This window comes from Lactuca sativa, chromosome 8 (assembly GCF_002870075.4).
Source record: "Lactuca sativa cultivar Salinas chromosome 8, Lsat_Salinas_v11, whole genome shotgun sequence".
NCBI classification, from domain to species: Eukaryota; Viridiplantae; Streptophyta; class Magnoliopsida; order Asterales; family Asteraceae; genus Lactuca; species Lactuca sativa.
This window is the reverse complement of record NC_056630.2, coordinates 214597717-214620706: the sequence shown is the minus strand read 5'-3', so window position 1 is coordinate 214620706 and position 22990 is coordinate 214597717. Positions and strand designations below refer to the sequence as shown.

General features: G+C 38.9%; 2 protein-coding genes across 2 annotated transcripts; both read left to right on the top strand.

Annotated features, from left to right (window-relative positions):
* Positions 1-285: 285 nt before the first annotated feature.
* LOC111903781 (uncharacterized) lies at positions 286-999 on the top strand. The gene is made up of 2 exons (XM_023899537.1): positions 286-553; positions 617-999. Exons 1-2 carry the CDS (start codon positions 286-288, stop codon positions 997-999), a joined length of 651 nt encoding a protein of 216 aa, XP_023755305.1.
* A 1912-nt stretch (positions 1000-2911) lies between these two features.
* Positions 2912-4972, top strand: LOC111903726 (NADP-dependent D-sorbitol-6-phosphate dehydrogenase). The gene is made up of 6 exons (XM_023899480.3): positions 2912-3108; positions 3554-3648; positions 3731-3848; positions 3920-4052; positions 4133-4352; positions 4562-4972. Exons 1-6 carry the CDS (start codon positions 2976-2978, stop codon positions 4790-4792), a joined length of 930 nt encoding a protein of 309 aa, XP_023755248.1. The 5' UTR covers positions 2912-2975; the 3' UTR covers positions 4793-4972.
* Positions 4973-22990: the final 18018 nt, after the last annotated feature.

The window sequence follows — 22990 nt, the reverse complement described above, 5'->3', positions numbered from 1 at the left end:
TATTTGAGTGGGAGATACAAGATGGGGTTCACATTTCAAAACCATCACAAGTTTGATGAACTTATTTCCGGAGGTTCGTCATGTTCTTGCTTATGTCGAAGAGGAAGGATCCACTTTAAGTAACCGAAATCAAGCATTTGGTATCTTAAAATATTTCAAGACATTAGATTTCGTGTTTACTTACATTTAATGTATGAAATTTTACACCTCACGAACGTATTGTCAAAGCATCTTCAAAAAAAGGATCAAGATATTTTAGAAGTGGCTTCTTTGGTTAGAGGGACAATGGATGCATCGAAGTCTTTAAGAGACACGGGGTTTGCTAAACTTTTATCGAAGGTATTCTCTTTTTGTCAAAAACATGATATTAATATTGTGGAGATAACGGAAAATTATGTCACATCAAGAGGCCATAAGACTAAAGTTACTAATCAATTTCATTTTGAAGTTGAAATGTTCAACGCCGTCATGGATATGCAAATTAAAAAATTCGGGGACCGATTTAGTGAACTTAGCACCCAATTACTAGAATACATGGGGGCTTTGAGTCTTTGTGATTCATTTGCTTAATTTGACAAAACAAAGTTGTTAAAGTTGAGTGAGTTATACACAAAAGATTTTAATGATGCGGAGAGGATGCAACTTGATGGTGAACTTGAAATATATTATCACGCTTTGCATAAAGATGACCGGTTCACTAGTTTGCAAAGAACTTCTGACCTTTCTCGTTTGATGGTGGAAATGGGGAAACATCGGTCTTATCCTATGGTTTATAGGTTGTTGAAGTTGGTTTTGGTTTTACCCGTTGCAACTGCAACAGTCGAAAGATGTTTTTCAGTGATGAAGTTTTTGAAGATGGATTTGCGTAACAAAATAGGTGATGATTTTTTGAACGATGCCATGATTTCTTATGTTGAAAAAGAAGCACTTATGAAAGTCAAGATCAAAGATGTAATGGATCGGTTTCAAAAAATGTGTAACCGTAGATGTCAAATTTAGATATTAAGATGTAATGGATCGATTTGATGTACTAGTACTTTTAACTTTTTTTATGTTATTATATTCGGACGAAAAAAAATTTGTGCCACTGCTGTGACAACTTTCTGCGTCCGCCACTGTGTGTGATAAACGGCAGGCACAAACGAGGTTAAGCTCGATGGATGAAATGGGATACCAAAACCCACCAAAGGGACCATTTCATGATTAAATCTCAATACTAGAACCAAAAATAATGATTTGTGCAAGACAAAAAATGTATTTTACTAAAAAAAAGAATAAGCTTGTTATAGTAAGAAATTTAATCTACAACACATCAAGTAATTAAATAACTAAATTAAATAAATTGATAAAATTGTAAATGTTTACCCAAAATGGAGATATATTATAGGGAAATCTCCAGAAAAGTCCGAAAATTTTAGTCTAATTTATGAAAAAGTCTCAAACTAAATTTTATTTACAGAAAAGCACAGAATACTGGTTAAAACTTCGAAAAAACCCTTTTCGACCGGTTTCGCATATTTTGCCGGTATTCTGTCCCTGTGGTTTGATTTTGTTGCATTTTTCGTCCCTTACATACATAATGTCAGGGACCAAACGTGCAATTTTGACCAAACCATAGGGACGAAAAACACAACAAAATCAATCCATAGGGACGATCCGAGTGCAAAAAAAAATTAGGGACCAAACGTGTAATTTTTACCAAACCATAGGGACGATTTCAGTAATTTACTATATTATTATTAACAAATCATTTATAAACATAAAAAATAGTTTTATTATAAAAAAAAGAAATACATTTGTTGCTAATTTTTGGGAATAAATTGGTGGTCTAAGTACTCCTCTATTGTTTCTTGACCACTCAAACTCTCTACGTTTTTCCTATGCATTGTTGTCGGTATGATGGTGAGATGAACTTAGTTAGCATTCCTCTAATGTTGGTGTTCCTCTTATGCTGTTTAACCTAACTACCAGCCAACATTCATACCTTACATGTTAACAACCATCGGCTAACACACATCTATAAAATGTGAAAAGTGAACCGTGAATGATAATTTATATGGAAACAAGTGAAGGGTGATTATCTATTTAAATTTTCATTCAAAGTTTATTTTTCACTCTCGATAGATGTGTGTAATTTTATGGTTGTTACCGGGTAATGTTTGGAGTTTAGGTGGTAGTTAGGTTAAAGAACATAATGAAAGATCTATATGTTCGTGTAATGATAATTTCTAATAACACGTGATCATATAGCATCATGCCTAATAGCAAGTAGACACTTATTGATTGTATATTAATAAATATTATCAACTCTTGTATTGGTCACGGCTAACAAAGTACTTATCACTATGACACCCACAACAATACATAGGAAGAACATAAAGACTCTGAAGTGGTCAACAAACAATAGAGAAGTACATAGTCGACCATTCTATTCCTAGAAATTAGCAACAAATGTATTTCCTTTGTTCATAATAAAAATTATTTTTTATGTTTATAAATGATTTGTTAATAATAATATCCATTAATTCTATAATAATTTTCAAAAAAATCCCAATATTTTGGTTATCAGATAATTTTCAGAAAAGTCATAATATTTTGAGCAAACTAACTAAAAAGGACAGAATACCGGCTAAATCTACGAACCCGGCCAAAAATGGTTTTTTCGAAGTTTTAGCCGGTATTATGGGCTTTTCTGTAAATAAAAATTAGATCCGAAATTTTTCATAAATTAGACTAAAACTTTAGAACTTTTCTTAAAATTTCCCCATTTGGTATAAAAACTTTATTCCATTTATGTAAAAACTAAAAAGCATCTCCATGGATCCCGATCGTTGATCCGCAGCATCTCGATCGTCGATCAGTGGGACAAACTGAGAAGTGAGACGATATAATACGACTCATTGAGGCGCACCGCTAGTCAAAACTCAAAGACTATAACCAGATCACAGAGAGTGTGAGAATTCATCTCCGAAGAAATGGCGATTACCCTCAACAGTGGTTTCAAAATGCCCATAATCGGATTGGGTGTGTGGCGTATGGAGGGTAAAGACATCAAAGATCTCCTCCTTAACGCTATTAAAATCGGGTATCGTCATTTCGACTGCGCTGGTATAATCTCTATCTCTATCTCTTTCGTAATTTTAGGGGGTTTTGTTCAAGTTCATGTTAGCTTTTGTTTTCGGCACTGATGATTAGTGCTGGTTTTATGTTATAATTTGATCTGTTCGATATAAACTCTTACCGATTTTAGATGATTGGGGCAGTTGAAGTTTCGGCTTAAACGATTCATTTCTACACTTGTTTGATGATATTCTTAATGATTAAAGTTTGGGCTCAACAGATTTTGAGGTTTTATATCTGGCTGCTTTTGAAGAAAATCGAAGTTAGAATTACTTGATTAATCACAATTAGTTTCTGCAACATGTCGTAGTTCTAGGTTTCAAATTGCAAAGAATTTGGAATGAACACACATTTTGTTTTCACCCTTTTCCTTAATTACAAATTTACAATCATCTAATCGATACACACATGAACTAACGATTGTTTCTTGCAGCTGATTACCAAAATGAAGTGGAAGTGGGAGAGGCACTAGCTGAGGCATTTAAGACAGGATTGGTGAAGAGGGAGGATCTCTTCATTACCACAAAGGTTTTTTTTTGGTTTATTTCCTTAAATTAAACCGAACAATTTCTATAAATTTATGTTAACACTTTTCTTTTGTTAAATTCAGCTATGGAACTCAGACCATGGACATGTTTTGGAAGCTTGTAAAGCAAGCTTAAAAAAGCTTCAACTTGATTATCTGGATCTCTTCCTTGTTCACTTCCCCATAGCAACAAAACATACTGGTATTGTTATTATTATTAATATTATTATCATTAACCATTAAATTATTTAAATCTCTTTCTTCTTATTGTAGGAATTGGTACAACTGATAGTGCATTAGATGAAGATGGTGTTCTGGATATTAACACCACCATTTCATTAGAGACTACATGGCATGCTATGGAAGAAACTGTCTCCATGGGGTTGGTTCGCAGCATTGGGATCAGGTTATAAGTTTTTATCAGTTATTATTACTTTGACTTTGATAGTCAACTTTTAGCGACTAATTTTGGTCAAAATTATGCAGCAACTACGACATATTTTTGACTAGAGATTGCTTAGCATACTCGAAAATAAAGCCAGCTGTAAATCAGATTGAAACACATCCGTATTTTCAACGGGAATCGCTCGTGAAATTCTGCCAAAAGCACGGGATTGCAATCACGGCCCACACCCCACTCGGTGGCTCGGTGGCTAATACTGAATGGTTCGGTTCGGTTTCTTGTTTGGACGATCCAGATCTGAAAGTAAGTTCTATCTATTAAATTACAATTTTGGTCCTTATACTTTACACAAAATCACAACTTCAGTCCAAAGCTTCAGATCCTCGTAATCTTTTCCTTGGGTTTGTGCTATATAGAATGATTTTAAATTTTGGAGTAAACTTGTAATTTTGAGTAAAGCTTAGGGACAAAATGCAAACTTAAGTAATGCTTTTGATTTTGTTTGTGATTAGGGTTTGGCTGATAAATACAAGAAGAGTGTTGCACAAGTGGTTCTTCGATGGGGAATACAAAGAAACACTATAATCATCCCTAAATCATCGAAGAAAGAGCGAGTTGAAGAGAACTTTAAAGTGTTTGACTTTGAGTTGACCAATGAGGATATGGAGCTTATCAAGGGGAAGGACCGAAAGTATCGGACCAATAACCCGGCCAAATTTTGGGGTGTTGATCTTTATGCTTAAATGTGAGGTTGTTTTTTTAGGAGACTTGACGTTTTGAAATCAACTATGTTATAATTTGGTTTTCTAATTTATGCTTGTGGTTGGAAAAATGGTAAACAATGAAGGTTTAGGGTTTGAGCTTGGTGTCGTGTTTGAAATGAGTTTTAAATTTTGAATCTAATTGCGATAATTATATTGTTATTAGTCCCTTAAGAGACTAAGGGGGTGTTTGGGATTGCGTTTGAAAAGTGCTTATTTAAAGTGATATTGCTAAATAACATATGATACTAACGGGTCACACTAACAATTTGATACAATTGATTACTTATTAGAAATTGATTTTAATAAATATTCAATAAAACTCTTATAATTAAATTGGAAATTATTTGTTTCATAGAAATAATAATTTTCATTAGCAAGTAACATTATATTATTTCATATGGTATGAATTAATAAGTCATGCACAACTATTTGGACTAGTTGAAAATCTTTTTTCTTTTACTCAAAAGACAGTTTATATTTTATAAACCTTAAGTTTATAAAATTTGAACTAAGTTTCCTCTTTTTTATACAATTTTTGAAATTTGCATAAAAAGAAGATAAATGTATGGCTTGCTCAAAAGTATATATGTCTTTATAAGCATGGGGGACACTCTTATGACATGGGGACAAGCTTGTGTAAAGTGAAAGTAATTAATGATTAATAACTTCACTTTATGCATATAAATAAGATGGCTTGCATTTGGCTAGATTGCTCATTCTTCTTCTTAATGCAATTGGCTGAAAGTTCTTCTTTTTCTCCCATTCTATCTAGTTTTGGTTAGAAAACTTGAAGAATACTTGCATCTTCAAGCCCTCTTTAAGTTAATATTGGTTATGAACTTAAAGCTTAAGGGTTTAAGAGTTTTGGACTAGCATCTACATCAAGTTGAGTCATTGTTGGTGCCTCAAAGGTTCCACATTCTTCATCAACTTCCAAGTCTCCTAAGAGGACCCAAAGAACTACAAAGGTCCTTATTTCTTCACCTCTTCTTTGGTTGGTGTTTTAATCTTTCTATAACTTGCAAGAAGATCCTTGGTGGGTATAGAATATTTATGTTATTTCAAAAATTAAAGTTTTCTGTTGCCATATTTTTCAAGTTTATGAAACTATTTTTGAACTAAAACCCAACATTTCATAGGTATTTGATTAGGAGAATAAGTATTGGACTTGACCCGCATCAAAAACCACTTTATGGATCGTAGTCAAGAGTGGTGTTTTGATCAAGGTTGTATCTTTTTAATCTTAGACATGAGATACATATTTGGGACTTGAGGTGTAGGGATTGTTGTGCTTTTACATGGTTTAGTGTTGTTTCGTAAAAAGCAGTCATAAGAGCCATCATTGGGTATGACATGAACTACATTGATAGGCGTATGTAGTCAAGATGATCTTTGTATGCTTAGGCCTGAGATACTATTTGGGACTTGAAGTGTAGGAATTGTTATGCTTTGAAATGGTTTATTGTTGTTTCATAAAAGGCAGTCATAAGGGCCATCATTGGGTATGGCATGAACTTATAACACCCGGTTTCAGATTGGCCTTATTGCTAGGGGCTACGACCCAATCATCATTTTTCATGGGGCTTAGGGCTTCGGAAAAAGAAGGATTTATCCCATTTTGGATGTAGTTGCCATGGTTTAAGTGATCCATGTATTAGATTGTGTCTTCGGAAGCCAATGGTATGACTGTAAACTGATATCTTGGTATTTATGGGTTTTGGATTTAAGCTCAATTCGTTTTCGGACTATGTAAAGTTGATAGAAGTGTAGGGCTTCTCGTTACCTTTCTGTGGATATAAAGAACATCAAAAACGGAGTTGAAACGAAGAAGTTATGGTTGTTTGAAGTTGGAGTGGTTTGGGTGAGTGATAGTTGACTTGTTGACCGAGCTCATTTAAGGCTCACAATGTGAGCATGACATGCTCACGATGTAAGACGCACTTGATGCACCAAAACCCTTATTTTCGGGTATTTAAAGGTAAGAGATGATTAGGATTGCTTCTCCTCAACCTCCTTCACCTCCAAGACCTCTGAGGAACCCTAGAATTGATCCTCTTGAGCCCTTGAGCCATTGTTGGTGGTATTGGTGTGTTATTGGTGTTTTGATTTCCTTGAAGAAGAAGAAGAAGCTCTTGTGGTGGTTCCTTTTGGCGTGATAAACCCTTCCGTGTGGATTGTCTGAGCTTGTAAGCTTCTGTAAGTCATAAAGATCCTATCTTTTTGAGTTAAGCTTGCTAGATCTAGGTTATGGTTTCTTTCTTTGCATGGAATCTTGGGTTACCATGCATAAAGTCCATAAAGTTGGCAACTTTATGGACCATTGAGTCATTTGATGTGTTAGAACCCTCATATCTGGATTTTTATGGAAGTTTTGGACTCTAAGCTTGAGTGTTGATCCTTTTTCCTCCATTTTGAACCAAGTTGGTGTTTGAGTCATGTATTGGACATACATGATTAAAAAATTTTGATTTTTATGGGTCTTAGGGTCAAGGAATACCTTCTAGACTGTCCCATGTTAAGGCTTAATGGATTAGGAGCTTAATGCTCATTTTTGGTCAGATCTGGACTTACGACGTGTGGAATGAAGCCTTACGACATGAGAGCGTGTTTGGGGAAGTCTTTGGGCCAAAGTCACGACCTCACAATGTGAGCATAAGGTGATCACGACGTGAGCATCACCTTTGCAAGTTTTGGAGTCTTTAATTCTTGACTAGCTTGGTATTGGACTTATCCTTTGGTTTGGGCTGGTAATGGACTAAGGATCTTAGATTAATGGACTTTTGGTTGGGCTTGCCTTGCTGGACTTGCCCTAATAGGCCTTGGATGATGAATTGGGCCTTAGTGGGCCTAATGTAGTTAGGCCTTTATTAGGCCTAATGGGCTTGGACCTTTGGGCCATTTGAAAAATCATTGGTTCAGAAAAGTAAATGGGCTTTAGGGAAAGGCCCATGAAAGGGTTTGGGCCCAATTTGGAAAATTGGGCCATTGATGGGTTTTATGGATTTGATAGTTTTGGGCCTTGGTTGTGAATCTTGTTGGACCAGGGGGTGAAACGGTCATTTCACCCCAAGTATGGTTTATGGGTCATGGTTTGGGACCCAATTGCTAATTGGGTGATATTTTGGTATTGATAGCTCGAGGAGTTACCAAGACAACAACTAAGGATTTCTTGTAGTGGACTTCAACAGTGTGAGGTGAGTTACCTTCCTGTATGTGTGGGTCAAAGGCACCAATGCCAGCCCATTAGTAGTTGTTTGTAGTAGAGATGATTGTCTTTGTGATAATTGTCTGGTATGCCACTATCTGCTATGTTTTATGTATTCATTTTCTATGGTATTATATGGTAGTGGTAGGGGTGAAATAGACCCAGTATCCGGTTGAAATAGACTGAAGGGGAGGCCAACACCCATATATGTGCGACAGTATCCGGTTGAAATAGACCGAAGGGGAGGCCAGCACCCAGATATGCTCGGCAGTATCCGGTTGAAATAGACCGAAGGGGAGGCCAACACCCATATATGCTCGACAGTATCCGGTTGAAATAGACCGAAGGGGAGGCCAGCACCCAGATATGCTCGACAGTATCCGGTTGAAATAGACCGAAGGGGAGGCCAGCACCCAGATATGCTTGGCAATGTATTTGTTGTATGGTATGTGGTATGGTGGGGGAACTCACTAAGCTTCGTGCTTATGGTTTTCAGTTTTGGTTTCAGGTACTACTTCTTCAAAAGGAAAGGAGCCGACATGATCGCAACGCATCACACTATGATTTTCCGCATATGAGATCTTTGGGAGTTGTAATAATATTTTCTATGACATGTTTTGGTTATTTGAAATACTGGTTTTTGATTATGAAATGAGTTGACACTATTGATGTTTCAGACTATTGGTTTTTATAATTACTTATTTAAAAATGAAATTTTTGGTTCTGAATTTTGGGGTGTTACAGAACTACATTGATGGGCATATGTCGTCAAGATGGGATTTGTCCCTCTTATTCGTTGAGAGCATGACATTTAAGGCCTTAGTTAAAGTTAAACAGTAAATGAGATTGATCGCGATTCATATCTAATGTTCGACATGATGTCTGAGACAAATGAATAATTTATACCACACCTTTAGTAACAATTGCAGCTTAGAGCTCCTGGAATTGGCTTTTGATGAGATGACACCCTTCATATGTTGTTAGGGGTAGTAGCCCATTTCTAGACGTCAACTACTGTCTATGTCAGTCTATAATGAATATTGTACAAGTGGGAGATTGTTGGATCTATATGCCCCAAAATCATTATGGAGTAATATTGCTAATAGTATATGATCATATAGGGTCACACCTTTATCAAGTTGGCATATTTTGTCTATTTATTATTAATGTGATTATTAAATAATAATATCGATTTTTGTATTTAATTAAGGCATAATTATTGTTTTGTGAAAATAATAATTTTAAGAGAGTATAACTAGTTATTATTCCATATGGTATGAATTAATAAGTCATGCACAATATTTTGGACTAGTTGGTTTCTTTTGTCTTTTACCTAAAGACCAAGTTTATATTTTATAAACTTGGAGTTTATAAAAAATAAAGAATTATCCTTTTTTCTTGAGGTATGGCCTAAAATATTAAAATATGGGGGCACCTATGGCATTGCAATGATTATTAGAGGTTGAAGACAAATCATCATTTTCTTGAGTCATAGTCGAATCATCAGAATGCATTGAAGCTTCAGGAATTTGATTATCCATTGCTTTGACTTCTGCATCGATTTCCCTATCAGGAACACTAAAGCTTAAGTCGTAATCAAAATCAAAAGAATTTGAAATAGACGACTCATCAGGAGATTCAGTAATAATGGGCTTCTGTTCGAAAGTCTTTTCAACACGTTTCACAAAATAATCATCAAAAGTTTGATCGAATGTTTCTTCAATATTCCTTGTTCGCTTGTTCAACACCCTATATGCAACCGAATTGTGTGAATATCCTAATAATATCGCCTCATTAGCTTTTGACTGGAATTTCGAAAGGTTATCCTTAAGATTCATAATAAAGCACCTACAACCAAAAACATGAAAAAACTCCACATTTGGTTTTCGATTGTTAGTTATTTCATAAGGGGTGATGTTAAAACGACGATGAATGAAAGATCTGTTTTGTGTAAAACATGTTGTCGAAACCGCCTCTGCTCAGAGATATTGGGGTAGATTCGCATATGTGAGTATCGTCCTTGTTGCTTCGCATAAAAATATGTTCCTTCTTTCGACAACGTCATTTTGTTGAGGTGTGTAAAGAGTTGAAAAATTATGAGCTATGCCAAGATCAGTTAGAAACTTATCAAGAACTTGATTCTTGAATTATGTTCCATTGTCACTTTTGATTTTCCTCACTTTCTTGCTCAAACTTCGTTCGATATGCTTGATGAAATCGATCATTAATTGAGCAGTTTCAGACTTTTGTCAAAGGAAGTATACCCAAGTGAACCTTGAACAGTCATCAACAATGACCAATATGTACCTTTTCTTGTTGAGAGTCTCAACTATCGAAGGGCCACAAAGGTTAATGTGAAGTAATTCGAGAGGTTCAATGATCTTCTAATCGATGATTATGGGATGACCCTAACGATGTTGTTTCCCTTGTCCGCAAGCTGCACATAACGAATCATTATCAAACTTTAAAATGGGTAAGCCTCAAACAAGATCATTTAACACTAATTTGTTCAAGTTTTTGAAATTTAAGTGAGAAATTTTGCGATGCGATAGCTAACTTATATCTAGAGATGGCAACTGGGGCGGGGAACACATGGGACCCCAATCCCCATCCTCATCCCGGAATCCTCATTCCAATCCCCATCCCATCCTCATCCCCATCGGGGAATATAAATAAACCCCCATCCCCACCCCCAACGGGGACTGGGGATCCTGGGGAAACGGGGATTTCTTTTTCTCTTTTAATATGCAAACTTTTACGTAAGAAAAAACTCTAAATTTCAATTTTACCAGCATAAGTTTAAAGATTTATAAAATATATAAGTACCCATAAATTGTATAAAAAAATAAATAATTTTTCTACCAAATTTAAATACATACATGAAAAATCAAGTAGAAAAAAATAATCAGATTGATATTTAAGGGAAAATAGATCAACCAAAGAGAATATATATATATATACACACACACACGAGTTTAAATTAGATAAAAGAAAAGGCAAAAAGTATAATTTCAACCAAGTAATTACTAATGAGTTAGGTTACTAAGATCAAATTTTATGCATTATAAATTGTACTATAAATATATGTTCTGTATTATTTTTTATATATTAATATATTTCGGGGGCGGGTCCAGGGTCGGAAATTAAGGGTATCCCCATCCCCACTTTTTTTTATTTGGGGATTCCCCATCCCCGTCCCCATCCCCGGTCAATTTGGGGATTCCCCAGTCAAAACGGGTGCGGGTTTTGGGTTCCCCATTGGGTATGGGGTTTTTTTCCATCCCTACTTATATCAAACGACGATTTTGAGAGTAAGCATACTGAGGGAACACCAACAATTGGCTTGATATCAAGAGGGAACACCAACAATTGGCTTGATATCAAGAGTGAATATATCTCCTTTTCTTTTCGACTTTAGTAACACTTCTTTGGTTTCTTTGTTCAAGATAACACTCCCTTCTTCATCAAGAACCACTTGATTACCGGTGCCTACAACAAGTTGCGAGACACTTATCAAGTTATGCTAAAGACCTTCGACATATGCCACTCGATTAACAGTGAATTTTCCATTCGTTACTTTTCCATATCCTCTGACTTTGCACTTATTTTTATTCCCAAACTTCACAACACCAACATTATCTAGACTTTGATAATCAAGTAACTTTTCCTTTCGACCTGTCATGTGACGAGAGCATCTACTATCGATCTACCAATGTTCGTCATATTGCTCGTCACATAAAACCTGCAATCAGTTAAAGAATTTAGGTCCCTAAGGATTTTCGGGTCCTTGGTTATTAGAACTAAATGCATGATGAAATGATGAGCCTAAAACCCAATTACGAACTTTAGACTTCATACTATCAATTAAGTCGACTTCCATAGGTATCGAAATGAAGTCCTCTTTTGGTTTAGAATTAACACTAACTTTCCCTTTTTCTTCTGAAGTTCGTTTGGCCTCAACATTTGCTTTTGGAACTGCTCTCCACTTTCGAACCGATGGATTAGATTCCATTGATGATGTACTTCCATTTTGTGATTCGTTCAAGTAGCTTTCATAAGCATTCCTGATTTCCTCTAGTGAGAACTTTCCAGATTGAAACACTTTTCCTTTTCCTTCAAACCAATGATTTATGTTCTTCATGTTAGTTTTTCCTTTGGCGAATGAAACTTTGACTTTTTGTTTTGAATCAGGGTTTAGAAATCGAGGTTGTGTGGGTTTGAAGGGTTCATTTATGGTCTTATTAACTTCTAGCTTATCGAAATGTTGTTTTGAAAATGTTGATTGTGGATTGGGTTTGAAACGATTTTGAAAACGTTTATTATAACCAACGTTATTTCGATTAAAAGCTTGTTGTGTATTTGAAAACATTCTTTGACTGTTAAATTGTTCAAAATTCCTCAGATTTTGAAAATTATTCCTTTCAAAATTATGTTGAGAAAACCTTGCATTTTGATGATTAGGAACATAATTCCTTTGAGATTGGTTTTGAAATTTTTTTGCGACTTTTGGTTTCTGAACAAACGAGGATTGGTTCGTTTTTTGAAATTTTGATTGATCTTTTGAAAAATTTTGTTTTTGAATGGGTTTTTTCTAAACAAAAGACTTATTTTGAGAAGAAGTCTTAACTTGTTCGGTCGTTTTCTTAGTATATTCCAAGCCGATTCTGGATCGGTCTGTGATTGTATTCATCGATGACATCTTGGTATATTCCAAGACTCAGGAGCAGCACAAGGAGCACCTGAGAGAGGTGCTAGAGACGCTGAGGAGGGAGAGAGTTTTTGTGAAGTTCTCCAAGTGCGAGTTCTGGTTGCGTGAGGTGCAGTTCCTTGGTCACCTCATCAACCAGAAGGGTATTCTAGTAGATTCGGCCAAAATAGAGGTCGTGATGTAGTGGGACGTCCCGATGTCTCCATCTGAGATTCGGAGCTTCCTAGGTTTGGCGGGGTACTATAGGAGGTTCATCCAAGATTTATCCAAGATAGCGGTTCCACTCACCCGACTGACTAGGAAGTCGGTGACGTTCCGCTGGGGGCCTGAGCAGCAGGCGACATTTAAGACCCTCAGACAGCAATTGTACGAGGCACCGATTCTTACCCTGCCAGAGGGAGTGGATGACTTTGTAGTCTACTGTGATGCTTCGATCACAGGTATGGGAGCAGTGTTGATGCAACGAGGCCATGTGATAGCTTATGCTTCTAGACAGTTGAAGCCTCACGAGGCTAACTGCCCGACACATGATTTAGAGCTAGGGGCAGTGGTGTTTGCCCTCAAGATTTGGCAACATTACCTCTACGGGGTCCGTTGTACCATTTACACGGATCACAAGAGTCTGAGGTACCTTTTGGATCAGCCAAATCTGAACATGAGGTTGCAGCGGTGGTTGGACGTGGTGAAGGACTATGATTGTGAGATCCTTTATCACCCGGGGAAGGCCAACGTAGTGGCCGACGCCCTGAGCCGCAAGGCAGCAGTGGCCCCGATCAGGGATATATGCCTGAGGATGACAATGATTACTCCATTGTTGGAGCAGATCAGGGAGGCACAGGTCGAGGGCCTCAAGGAGGAGAGGCAGAAGTGTGAGAGGATCGTAGGCCGAGTAGCTTCCTTTGATTATGACAGTCGGGGATTATTGACTCTTCATGGGAGAGTTTGGGTACCTTACTAGGGCGGAGTACGGCAGGTGTTGATGGACGAGGCCCATAAGTCTCGATTTTCCATCCACCCAGGGGCGACGAAGATGTATAGAGATCTTCGAACCGACTATTGGTGGCCCTGCATGAAGCGGGATGTTGCCTGGTATGTGGGGAGATGGCTGACCTACAGGAAGGTCAAGGCAGAGCACTAGAGACCCCACGACAAGATGCAGCTGTTATACATTCCCGTATGGAAATGGGAGGACATCACTATGGATTTTATCACTAAGCTTCCCAGTACTGCACGTGGGGTGGATTCGATTTGGGTTATTATGGATCGGTTGACGAAGAGTGCCCATTTTATATCGATCCAGGATAGCATATTGGCTGAGAAGCTAGTCGATATCTATGTGCGTGAGGTGGTGGCACGACATGGGGTGCCTGTTTCGGTAGTGTCAGACCGAGACGTCCGTTTTACTTCCAAATTCTGGAATCGGTTTCACGATGAGATGGGTACCTGTCTCCATTTTAGTACCGCGTTCCACCCTCAGACGGTCGGGAAGAGCGAGCAGACGATTCAGACTCTCGAGGACATGCTTCGGGAATGTATTTTAGATTTTGGTGGTAGTTGGGATACATTTCTTCCGTTAGTGGAATTTCTGTATAAAACAGTTACCACGCCAGGATTGACCGCCCTCCCTTCGAGATGCTCTACGGGAGGAAGTGTAGGACCCCAATTTGTTAGGGAGAGGTCGGTCAGTGAGTCATCGGGAGCACCGAGGTGGTGCTAAAAAACACAGAGTTGATCCAGCAGGTTCATAGCAGACTGCAGACTACGCAGAGTCGGCAGAAGAGTTATGCCGACAGGAGGTGTTCAGACTTGGAGTTTCAGGTGGGCGATATGGTCCTCCTGAAGGTATCACCCTAGAAGGGTGTTATTAAGTTCCGGAAGAGGGGCAAGTTGGGTCCCAGGTTCATTGGTCCTTTTAGGATTTTGGGTTGTGTGGGTCGGGTTGCTTATCGGTTGGATCTCCCAACAGAGCTTGGCCAGATCCACAACACTTTTCATGTTTCTAAGTTGCGAAAGTGTCTGGTGGACGAGTCAGCAGTTGTACTATTGGAGGATATTCAGGTTGATAGTAGCCTGAATTATATCGAGAGACCAGTTGCAATCTTAGATCGGAAGGCGAAGACCTTGAGGAACAAGGTGGTTCAGTTAGTAAAGGTGCAGTGGCAGCACCAGAAGGGTTCCGAGTGGATGTGGGAGACCGAAGAAGAGATGAGAGAGCACTATCCAGAGTTGTTTACAATTTCAGCAACAGCAGACTTAGAGGACGAAGTCTAAGATAAGTGGGAGAGAGTTGTAACGCCCCGATTTTTACGTATGGTTTTAAATAAGATTTCTTGCGTTAAGCCCTACTCAACGAGTCGGTTGCCCTACTCGTCGAGTAGCAGTGAGATGGGATCGCATGTTAAGTGACCTACTCGACGAGTCCATATTGGGACTCGGCGAGTAGGGGCTGGCAGATGAAAACCTAAACCTCAGGGTTTTGCACCCTATTTAAAGGAACCTCATCCTCCTTTGGGCCTCTTTACAGTTCTAGAGAGCTCTTGTGAAACCCTAATTCGTGTGTGTGCCCCTTTGTGTGTTGAAGCTTGAAAAGAGGATCTTTGGAGGGAGAAGGCTTGGAGGAGAAGGAGATTGGAGCAAGTAGAGTGTGGGAATCAACACTTTTCTTAGTTATCATCTTCCAGAGGTACCCAAATCGCCATTTCCTTGTAGATCCCTTTTATTGGTCAAGTTATAGGGTTTTTCATGGAATATTAAGTTGATAAGATAAGCTATGGGCTAGATCTGAAGTTGCAACTTCAGATCTGGACCCTCCTTAGATTCTAGAAGCATAAAGTTGCAGTCTTGGTCATGATTGAGGTCTCTCTTGAGCATGAAGCTCCATGAAGAACTTAAAATAGGCATTTAGAGCCTTTATAACCATGCCTGCACGTAAAGTTTGCAACTTTACGTGAAAAGCATGCCCTATAAGCTTGGATATGTGATTTGGAGCCGCTGCATGGCTCAAAACAAGTCTGTATGGAAAAAGGACTGAATGGACTCTACGAGTCGCAAGGTTGACTCGGTGAGTCATATGAAGATGGTTGTGAACTCGGCGAGTTCGATGAAGATTTCCATAGACTCGAAGAGTTGAAGAACAACTCGGCGAGTCGGGTGAGTTTTCTCTAGGATATGTATGCGTGTGTATCCGTCGAGTTGCAAGGAGGAGACTCGACGGGTGGCCTTAGAGTTTCGATCGAAAAATTGTATGAACTCGGCGAGTCACCCCGGTGACTTGACGAGTGGGAAAGAGTTTCAAGGAACTCGGCGAGTAGCCTAGGGTACTCAACGAGTTAAGGTCAACATGGACTGTTAACCTTGACTAAGGACTTTGACTTTGGCCTGGGGTAAGATGCTCATTTTACCCTCAGATTAGTTAACAATATTTGATTGAATGTGTTTATGTGAATTGTAGCCGGGGAGATACCGGATCAGCAGCAGAGAGTTCCCGAGTAGATTTTCAGCAGCCAGCTTTCGAGGTGAGTTTCCTTCCAGTAGGAACGAGTCTACGAACACAATGCCAGCCCGTTTAGATAGTAGTTTCGGACTTCGGTGGTATACCGGGAGGGTCCCGAGAAGTAGATATGTATGCTTGATGTCTTCGTGATTCATGTATGTTATGTTCGGTTATGTTATGTGCTATATGTTCCAGACTTCGGTCTGATGCTGGGCGGGGCCCGATACAGTATATGTTTTTTGATATATGATTATTCTATGTTAGCTAGTTTCGGACTTCGGTCTGATGCCGGGGGGGGGGGGGGGGGGGCGATGCAGTGGGCTGGTCCCAATTTATTCCGGACTTCGGTTCGATGCTGGGTGGGGCTCGATGTAGTGGGCGGGGCCCAAGCTAGTTCCAGACTTCGGTCCGATGCCGGGCAGGGCCCGATGCAGTGGGCGGGGACCAGTATTTGCTTATATGTCATTGTATGGTATGTGGTAGTTTGGGGGAGCTCACTAAGCTTTGTGCTTAGAATTTCAGTTTTTGGTTTCAGGTACTTCCGCTAGTAAGGGGAAGAGCTCGGGATGATAGCATCGCACACACCACATGTAAGGTCCAAATAAGGATCTTTACAAGCAATAAACAATCACAGAATAAGAACAAGATGAAAAAGAAACCAAGCTTGCACATGATTATGTTCAATAAATCGTCAGGTATAACTCGATGGATTGCTCTGTAAACTCTATGGAATCAACAACCACAAAAGACCTACTCCTCCACTATTTATACTAGACTGGACACCGAATTAAGTTTGCGACTGTAAACAGAGTTTACGGCCGTAAACGTGTTTACGACCGTAAACCCTGTTTATGGTCGTGAACACTCAAAAAGGTCAAAATGAAATAAACAGCTCAAAAGTAGTATTACAGACTCATGCCAAACAAAATACACTGAAAGCCTAGACCAAACCATTAACTGGACTCTTCAATCTCCCCCTTGGTTTGGTGCTAGCTTGGACTCAGCTCTTGTCGACCACCAACACATCGGACTTTCCCATTGCTCTGTTCCACATTCTCTTTTCTATGATCGTAGCCAACATCGAAGTGTATTCTTTAGCAGCAGGCTCAAAGAGATCTTCAACCATCACAATTTGATGAGCAACAAGATGATGTATGTCCCGCTCGCCAAATTGAAGCAAATCCCTCTTGTCATACAAACGGATGCAATCTTCCTTGAGCTTGATGACAGCAACATCGGAGGATTCATCATACACCCAATATAGCATGGATGCGAGAGAATCGTCTAAATAATTTTGAAGAACAGGAATATGCTTAACTTGAGCAGTAGCGGGCCACATCATTGACCGAAGTGGCTAACTGGTTTTGGGATCAATGACCTTTTTGTGGACCTTGACAAAAGATTCTGCAGTCTTCATTGATGGAAAGCCCTTGGCCACTTGATCTTCCAAAAAGTACTTAAACTGGCTCGCCCTAGGATTGCTTGATGGATTGGAGATTTGGACAGCTCAATAAGATCAATTTTAGTAAACGAATGAAAGTAATGAGCGTCTTTGTATAGTTCTTTATTGCCACTCTTTCTCCTCACCAAAAACATGTTCATGGCGTCATGGAATCCCCATGAGATGATTCCTGACCTGTCACCATAGAGGTCTCTGAAACGATGCACGCCCAGATCCGTAATGGTGACCCGTTGTTTATCCCAGGGTGCCTTATGATCAACGCTCCTTTTAAATAGCAATTGGCCTTTGTCAGCAGACTTGTCCAGTTTGGCGCGTTTTAGTGCTGCTACAGTTGGAGCTTGAGCCGATTCTTTTTCAAAACGGTTCACAACGGTGGTGGTTCTGATAGGTCGAGGAACAATGGGAGCATCTTGATTGGGAAGATAAATCTGTGGCTCGTCAACAGATGACTTGAATTCATCACCAAGTTTATCTTCCAACTTTTTCTTCAACTCGTAGTAGCTGGCAGTCAACAAGCCAAAATGTGAAGGTCGGTAATCTGCTTTGTCTTCAGAACATTATCTTCATTAAGATCGGCCACTTGAGTACTGAGCTTTATATTTTCAGTTTGAAGGTATGTGACCTTGATATCCAGCTCAATATTTCTTTGATTGAGATCAACATTCTTCTGATTCAAAGCGTCGATCTGTTTCTGGAGTCCGAGAAGCGAGGGAGTCTCTTCTCTTGAACTATCACCCTCAATAACAATTCCTTTTCCGCGTGGAGGTGGCAGAGAGAATTGTTCTTCTGCCAAGAACCTAGCTAGCCTGATCGAGGCGGCATCATCCTCTGGCCTAGGAGGAGAGAAACCCGATGGGAATGAGGAGCCACCAGCTTCATAGAAGGTACTAGGACCTTCACTGACAGGTTCAGTTGAGACTATGATAGGTGTAATTGTTGGTGGAGCTGTAACACTTTGAATTGTTGGAGGTGCAGTAACACTTTGAGTCGTTTGTGAAGCTGTGACGCTTTGATTTTCCAGTTTAATGACGATTTTGCGTCTTTTACTTGGAGGAGGAGAGGCTTGTGTAGCGGTGTGATCACTTTCCACCGGCTCAGATGAAGGTAAAACATCATCAAGGGGAGGAATCCCTGATTCTATCACCATAGGAATTGTTGTTTCTGCCGATGGATTGGTAGGAGGAGGTGTGGATTCTAGAACATCTTCTTCTTCCCTTGTCTCTGTTGCCGGATGAGCAACTTCATCGACAATAGTAAGCAGTTTGTCGAGGCTTTCTACAATCATAAAGTCTTCATTGCTACCGAAGTTCAAAGGAATTTCATCATTATCGAATCATGTGAGGTCGAGATCTTCGTACAGCTCAGTCTCAGTCCCCGACCCCTCATTGTAATCCCTTTGAAGCTGTACAGACTGAAAATCGTGTTCCTCAGCGACTTGGGCATTTACAACTAGAGTTTCGTCATCATCATTATCTGAAACTGTGATGATATCTTCAGAGACAACCCTTTCAGAGGAAGTGGGCTCAGATAAAGCTTTGTCAGATGTTCCATGAGATTCGGAAGATTCATCAATCTCAGCAAAATTCCCAAATTTCACCAATGGATGTAATCCTTGAAAAACGACCTTGACCTTCCGATTTTGTTTGATAAGACCAACGGTGTGAGGACCCAAGGATTTTATATCCAAATTGTCGCCATCCTTGACCATCTCAAGGAATTGATTGTCGATGAACACTTGAACAAACCTTGGATATAACAAAAAGGCTTCTCTGGTTCCCCGGGTCATGGCATTTAAGTTCACCAGGAACTCATCAAAGATATACTTTGAGAAGTTGAATTTTATGCCAGCAGCCAAGGAGACAATCGCCCCTTAGTTCCTGAGAGAGATTTCATTAGCTCCTGATCTCCTGCCTGAGATGCAGCTTACGAACACGTGTGCCAAGAATCGCCAGTAAGGAGGCAAGAGCTTTTTCACTGTGGGAGGAAAGATACCCTCATATCCCATTTGCCCAAGAACCCGTTGCACGTCATCAATTCCAATTTCAGTAGGAAAATTGGATTCATCATTGATCAGCAGGGTATCTCTGATGTACTGCTCCGTAATCTTGATCTTGCATCCTTTAACCATAGCTTCAATCGACATTTCTCCTTTGACTTTTGACATCTTAGTTGTCTGCCAGAACTCTTGGACAATGTTCTGATAAATGATGGGATTCACTGTGATAGGACAAGACAAGCAGCACTCTCTCAGTCTGTAGATCATTGATTTGAATTCTGCATGAGTGACCGGAGGATCATCCAAGACAATCGCCAGGTTGTGCATGTCTGCAAACTTAAGATTCGCCATTGATCTGCACCAATCAAGCCAAGTAAGAAAACAAAGTATTTAACAATTTAAAGCTTTAAGTTTTCTTAAATAAACAATTTTATTTTGGCATTTAAAAAAAATAATTTGACTATAAAAGATTAGAGTTCACGGTCAGACTTAGTCAAACATGGTTTACGGTCAAAGGCTAAACCAAGTTTACGGTTCATGAATGCCACACCGAGTTTACGGTTTTTGAAGATAAAAACGAGTTTACGATTCGTGAAGATCAAAATGGGTTTACGGTTCATGAAGATTAAACTGGGTTTACGGTTCATGAATATCAATACTGGGTTTACGGTTCATGAAGAGCAAACCGAGTTTACAGTTCATGAAGATCTCCAAACCGTAAACCCCTCAAGAACAGTAAACGCCGACAAATTTCTTAAACTTAGATTACTCCTCCAGTTTTGATCGGATCGATGAATAGAAAGCAGATTCCCGGTCGGTTTCATCATACCTTCGAAGAGGACAAGTCGATTTCACAAGATCTCAAATTTTTTTTTTTGAGGAGAGAGAAAAAGCTTGCGGCTGTAAAGAGGAGAAGGAGGAGTGGAAAAGGGTTTACGGAAGTAAACTCTTCCTTTTTATACTCCTTAAGTTTTTACCTGTCTCCCACACAGTGTAAGACCCAGTCCAAATTTCGATTAAATTTTCAAAAATAAGACCTTTTGAGGATATTAAAATAAAAATAAAATTAAAATTAAACTAAAAATAAAATAAACTAGTTTCTAAAATTTAATGTTTAATATATTTAAAAATTATATTTTTGACAATTATAAAAATAAAAAAAATAAAAAATAAAAATAAAAATAAAAATAAAAATAAAATGAACGCAGACAAAATTTATCTCAAAATTTACTGAAAATTTTCTAGTGATGCTGGGATCAAAGTTGTTAGACATCCTTAATCCACTTGTCGGTACCTTTCATCTTCAAATCTTTGTCTGGTCGATCGTCGGTATTGTTGTCCACTTAAACACGAAAAATTGTGACAAAATTAGGACATACTATTAGTTATAAGACAAAGTGATCCTAAGTTCCTAGAAACTATTTCTTAAGGATCATTCAGTTGACGACGACCAGGGATATTGTTATCCACCTAAATTGAGCAGCGAGATCTATAGACAATCTGTAAGTGTTCAATTTTAATTATACTAGAATGTGTTTCCCACTTCCTGATATGCTCCAGCCATCAAGAACTTCCAGAATACTCCTTACACCGGGTGAGCAGACAATTATTAAGAGAGAAGATAGATTTAGAATGCATATGCTGTACATCCAGGTCGGATCTCTTCCAATCACGCAAAGGATGAAACATATGACTAACTGAGGTTTTTAGAGGGATTGAGAAGAGAATGGTGCATATACTATGTACCAGGTCGGATTTTGAGTCACGCAAAGGAGACAATATATGGCTAACAGATAGAAAGAATTGCATAGAGAGAATATGCAGTGAGATAGAATTGCATATGTTACAATCCAGGTCGGATCTTTTGATCACACAGAGGAGGCAACATATGACTAACAGACAGAGAGAAAGAAAATAACTTTCTACAGACCTAATTTATCGGAATTCCCCAGTCACCCCATCCAACCAGAATTAAGGACAAAATCCGCACATCAAGGAAAAGTGAATCCACAGTTCTAGATACGGGTTCTTTAGTGTGACCAGTAGATCCTTGTGTATATCTCCCTGCTCAACCTATCCGAGCGTCGTATTGTCAGGCTAAACGAATCTAACTAAATTGATGTTTGTCAAGTCCTTAGATTACTTAAGTTCATCTATGCCTAGTCAAGTCCATTTTAAATATGTCGAGCCTACCAGCGCATCGAACTAGAGCATAGACCCTTCAAATTTGGTACGTTACGCAGACTTAGATTGTCTGTTATCACTTGATAATATCACTTCCCAGTCCTTTATCAACAAGCAAAACTTTATTCAACAGTCTTTTTGATTTTTTTTTCTGAATTTTTAATGTTTTTGGATTTTTAAATTTTTCTTTTTTAATTTTTGTTTGGTTTTGATTATTTCTCCCCCTAAATTTGTGCATGGGAAGGAATGAAATGACTGAAATGCTCAAATTTAAACTAACCTAATTAATAACATAAATTAATCCTCAAAACGAATCATTTTCAAAAATCCCACAAGCACATCGAATCGAGCTTTGTTAAAAGGCTTAGTGAACAGATCCGCCACATTATTGGCAGTGGGAACCTGTTCTAGCCGGATGAGCGAACGCTCATAACAATCTCTGATAAAGTGAATTTTGATGTCAATGTGCTTGGTTTTGGAATGTTGGACCAAATTTTTAGTGATTTGAGTAGCAGCCTCATTATCACAGTGAATTGGGGTTTCTAGATAATTCAAACCGTAGTCCAACAGCTGATGTTGGATCCAGATAACTTGAGAAAAGCAAGCTGATGCAACAACATATTCCGCTTCTGCTGTTGAGGTAGAGACCGTATGCTGTTTCCTGCACTGCCACGACACCAGCCTATCACCAAGGAATTGGCACCCTCCTGATGTGGATTTCCTGTCAAGCTCACAGCCTCCATAATTACTGTCAGCAAAAGCATATAAATCAAATTCAGAATTCTTCGGATACCAAAGACCCAATTTTGGGCTGCCTTTGATATACCGAAAAATCCTTTTGACAGCAATAAGATGTGAAAGTTTAGGATTAGCCTGATAGCGAGCACATTGAAACATAGCAAACATGATGTCCCGACGGCTTGCAGTGAGATACATCAGGGAACTGATCATCGATCTATAGTGAGTCTGATCTACGGATTCGCCATAAATATCTGGATTCAGCAGGGGTCTTTCAGCCATTGGTGTCGATGCAGGCTTTGCGTCTTCAAACCCGAACTTCTCAAGAATATCCTCCACATACTTAGCTTGATGTAGCAGGATTCCGGTTGACCTTTGTTTGACCTGAAGC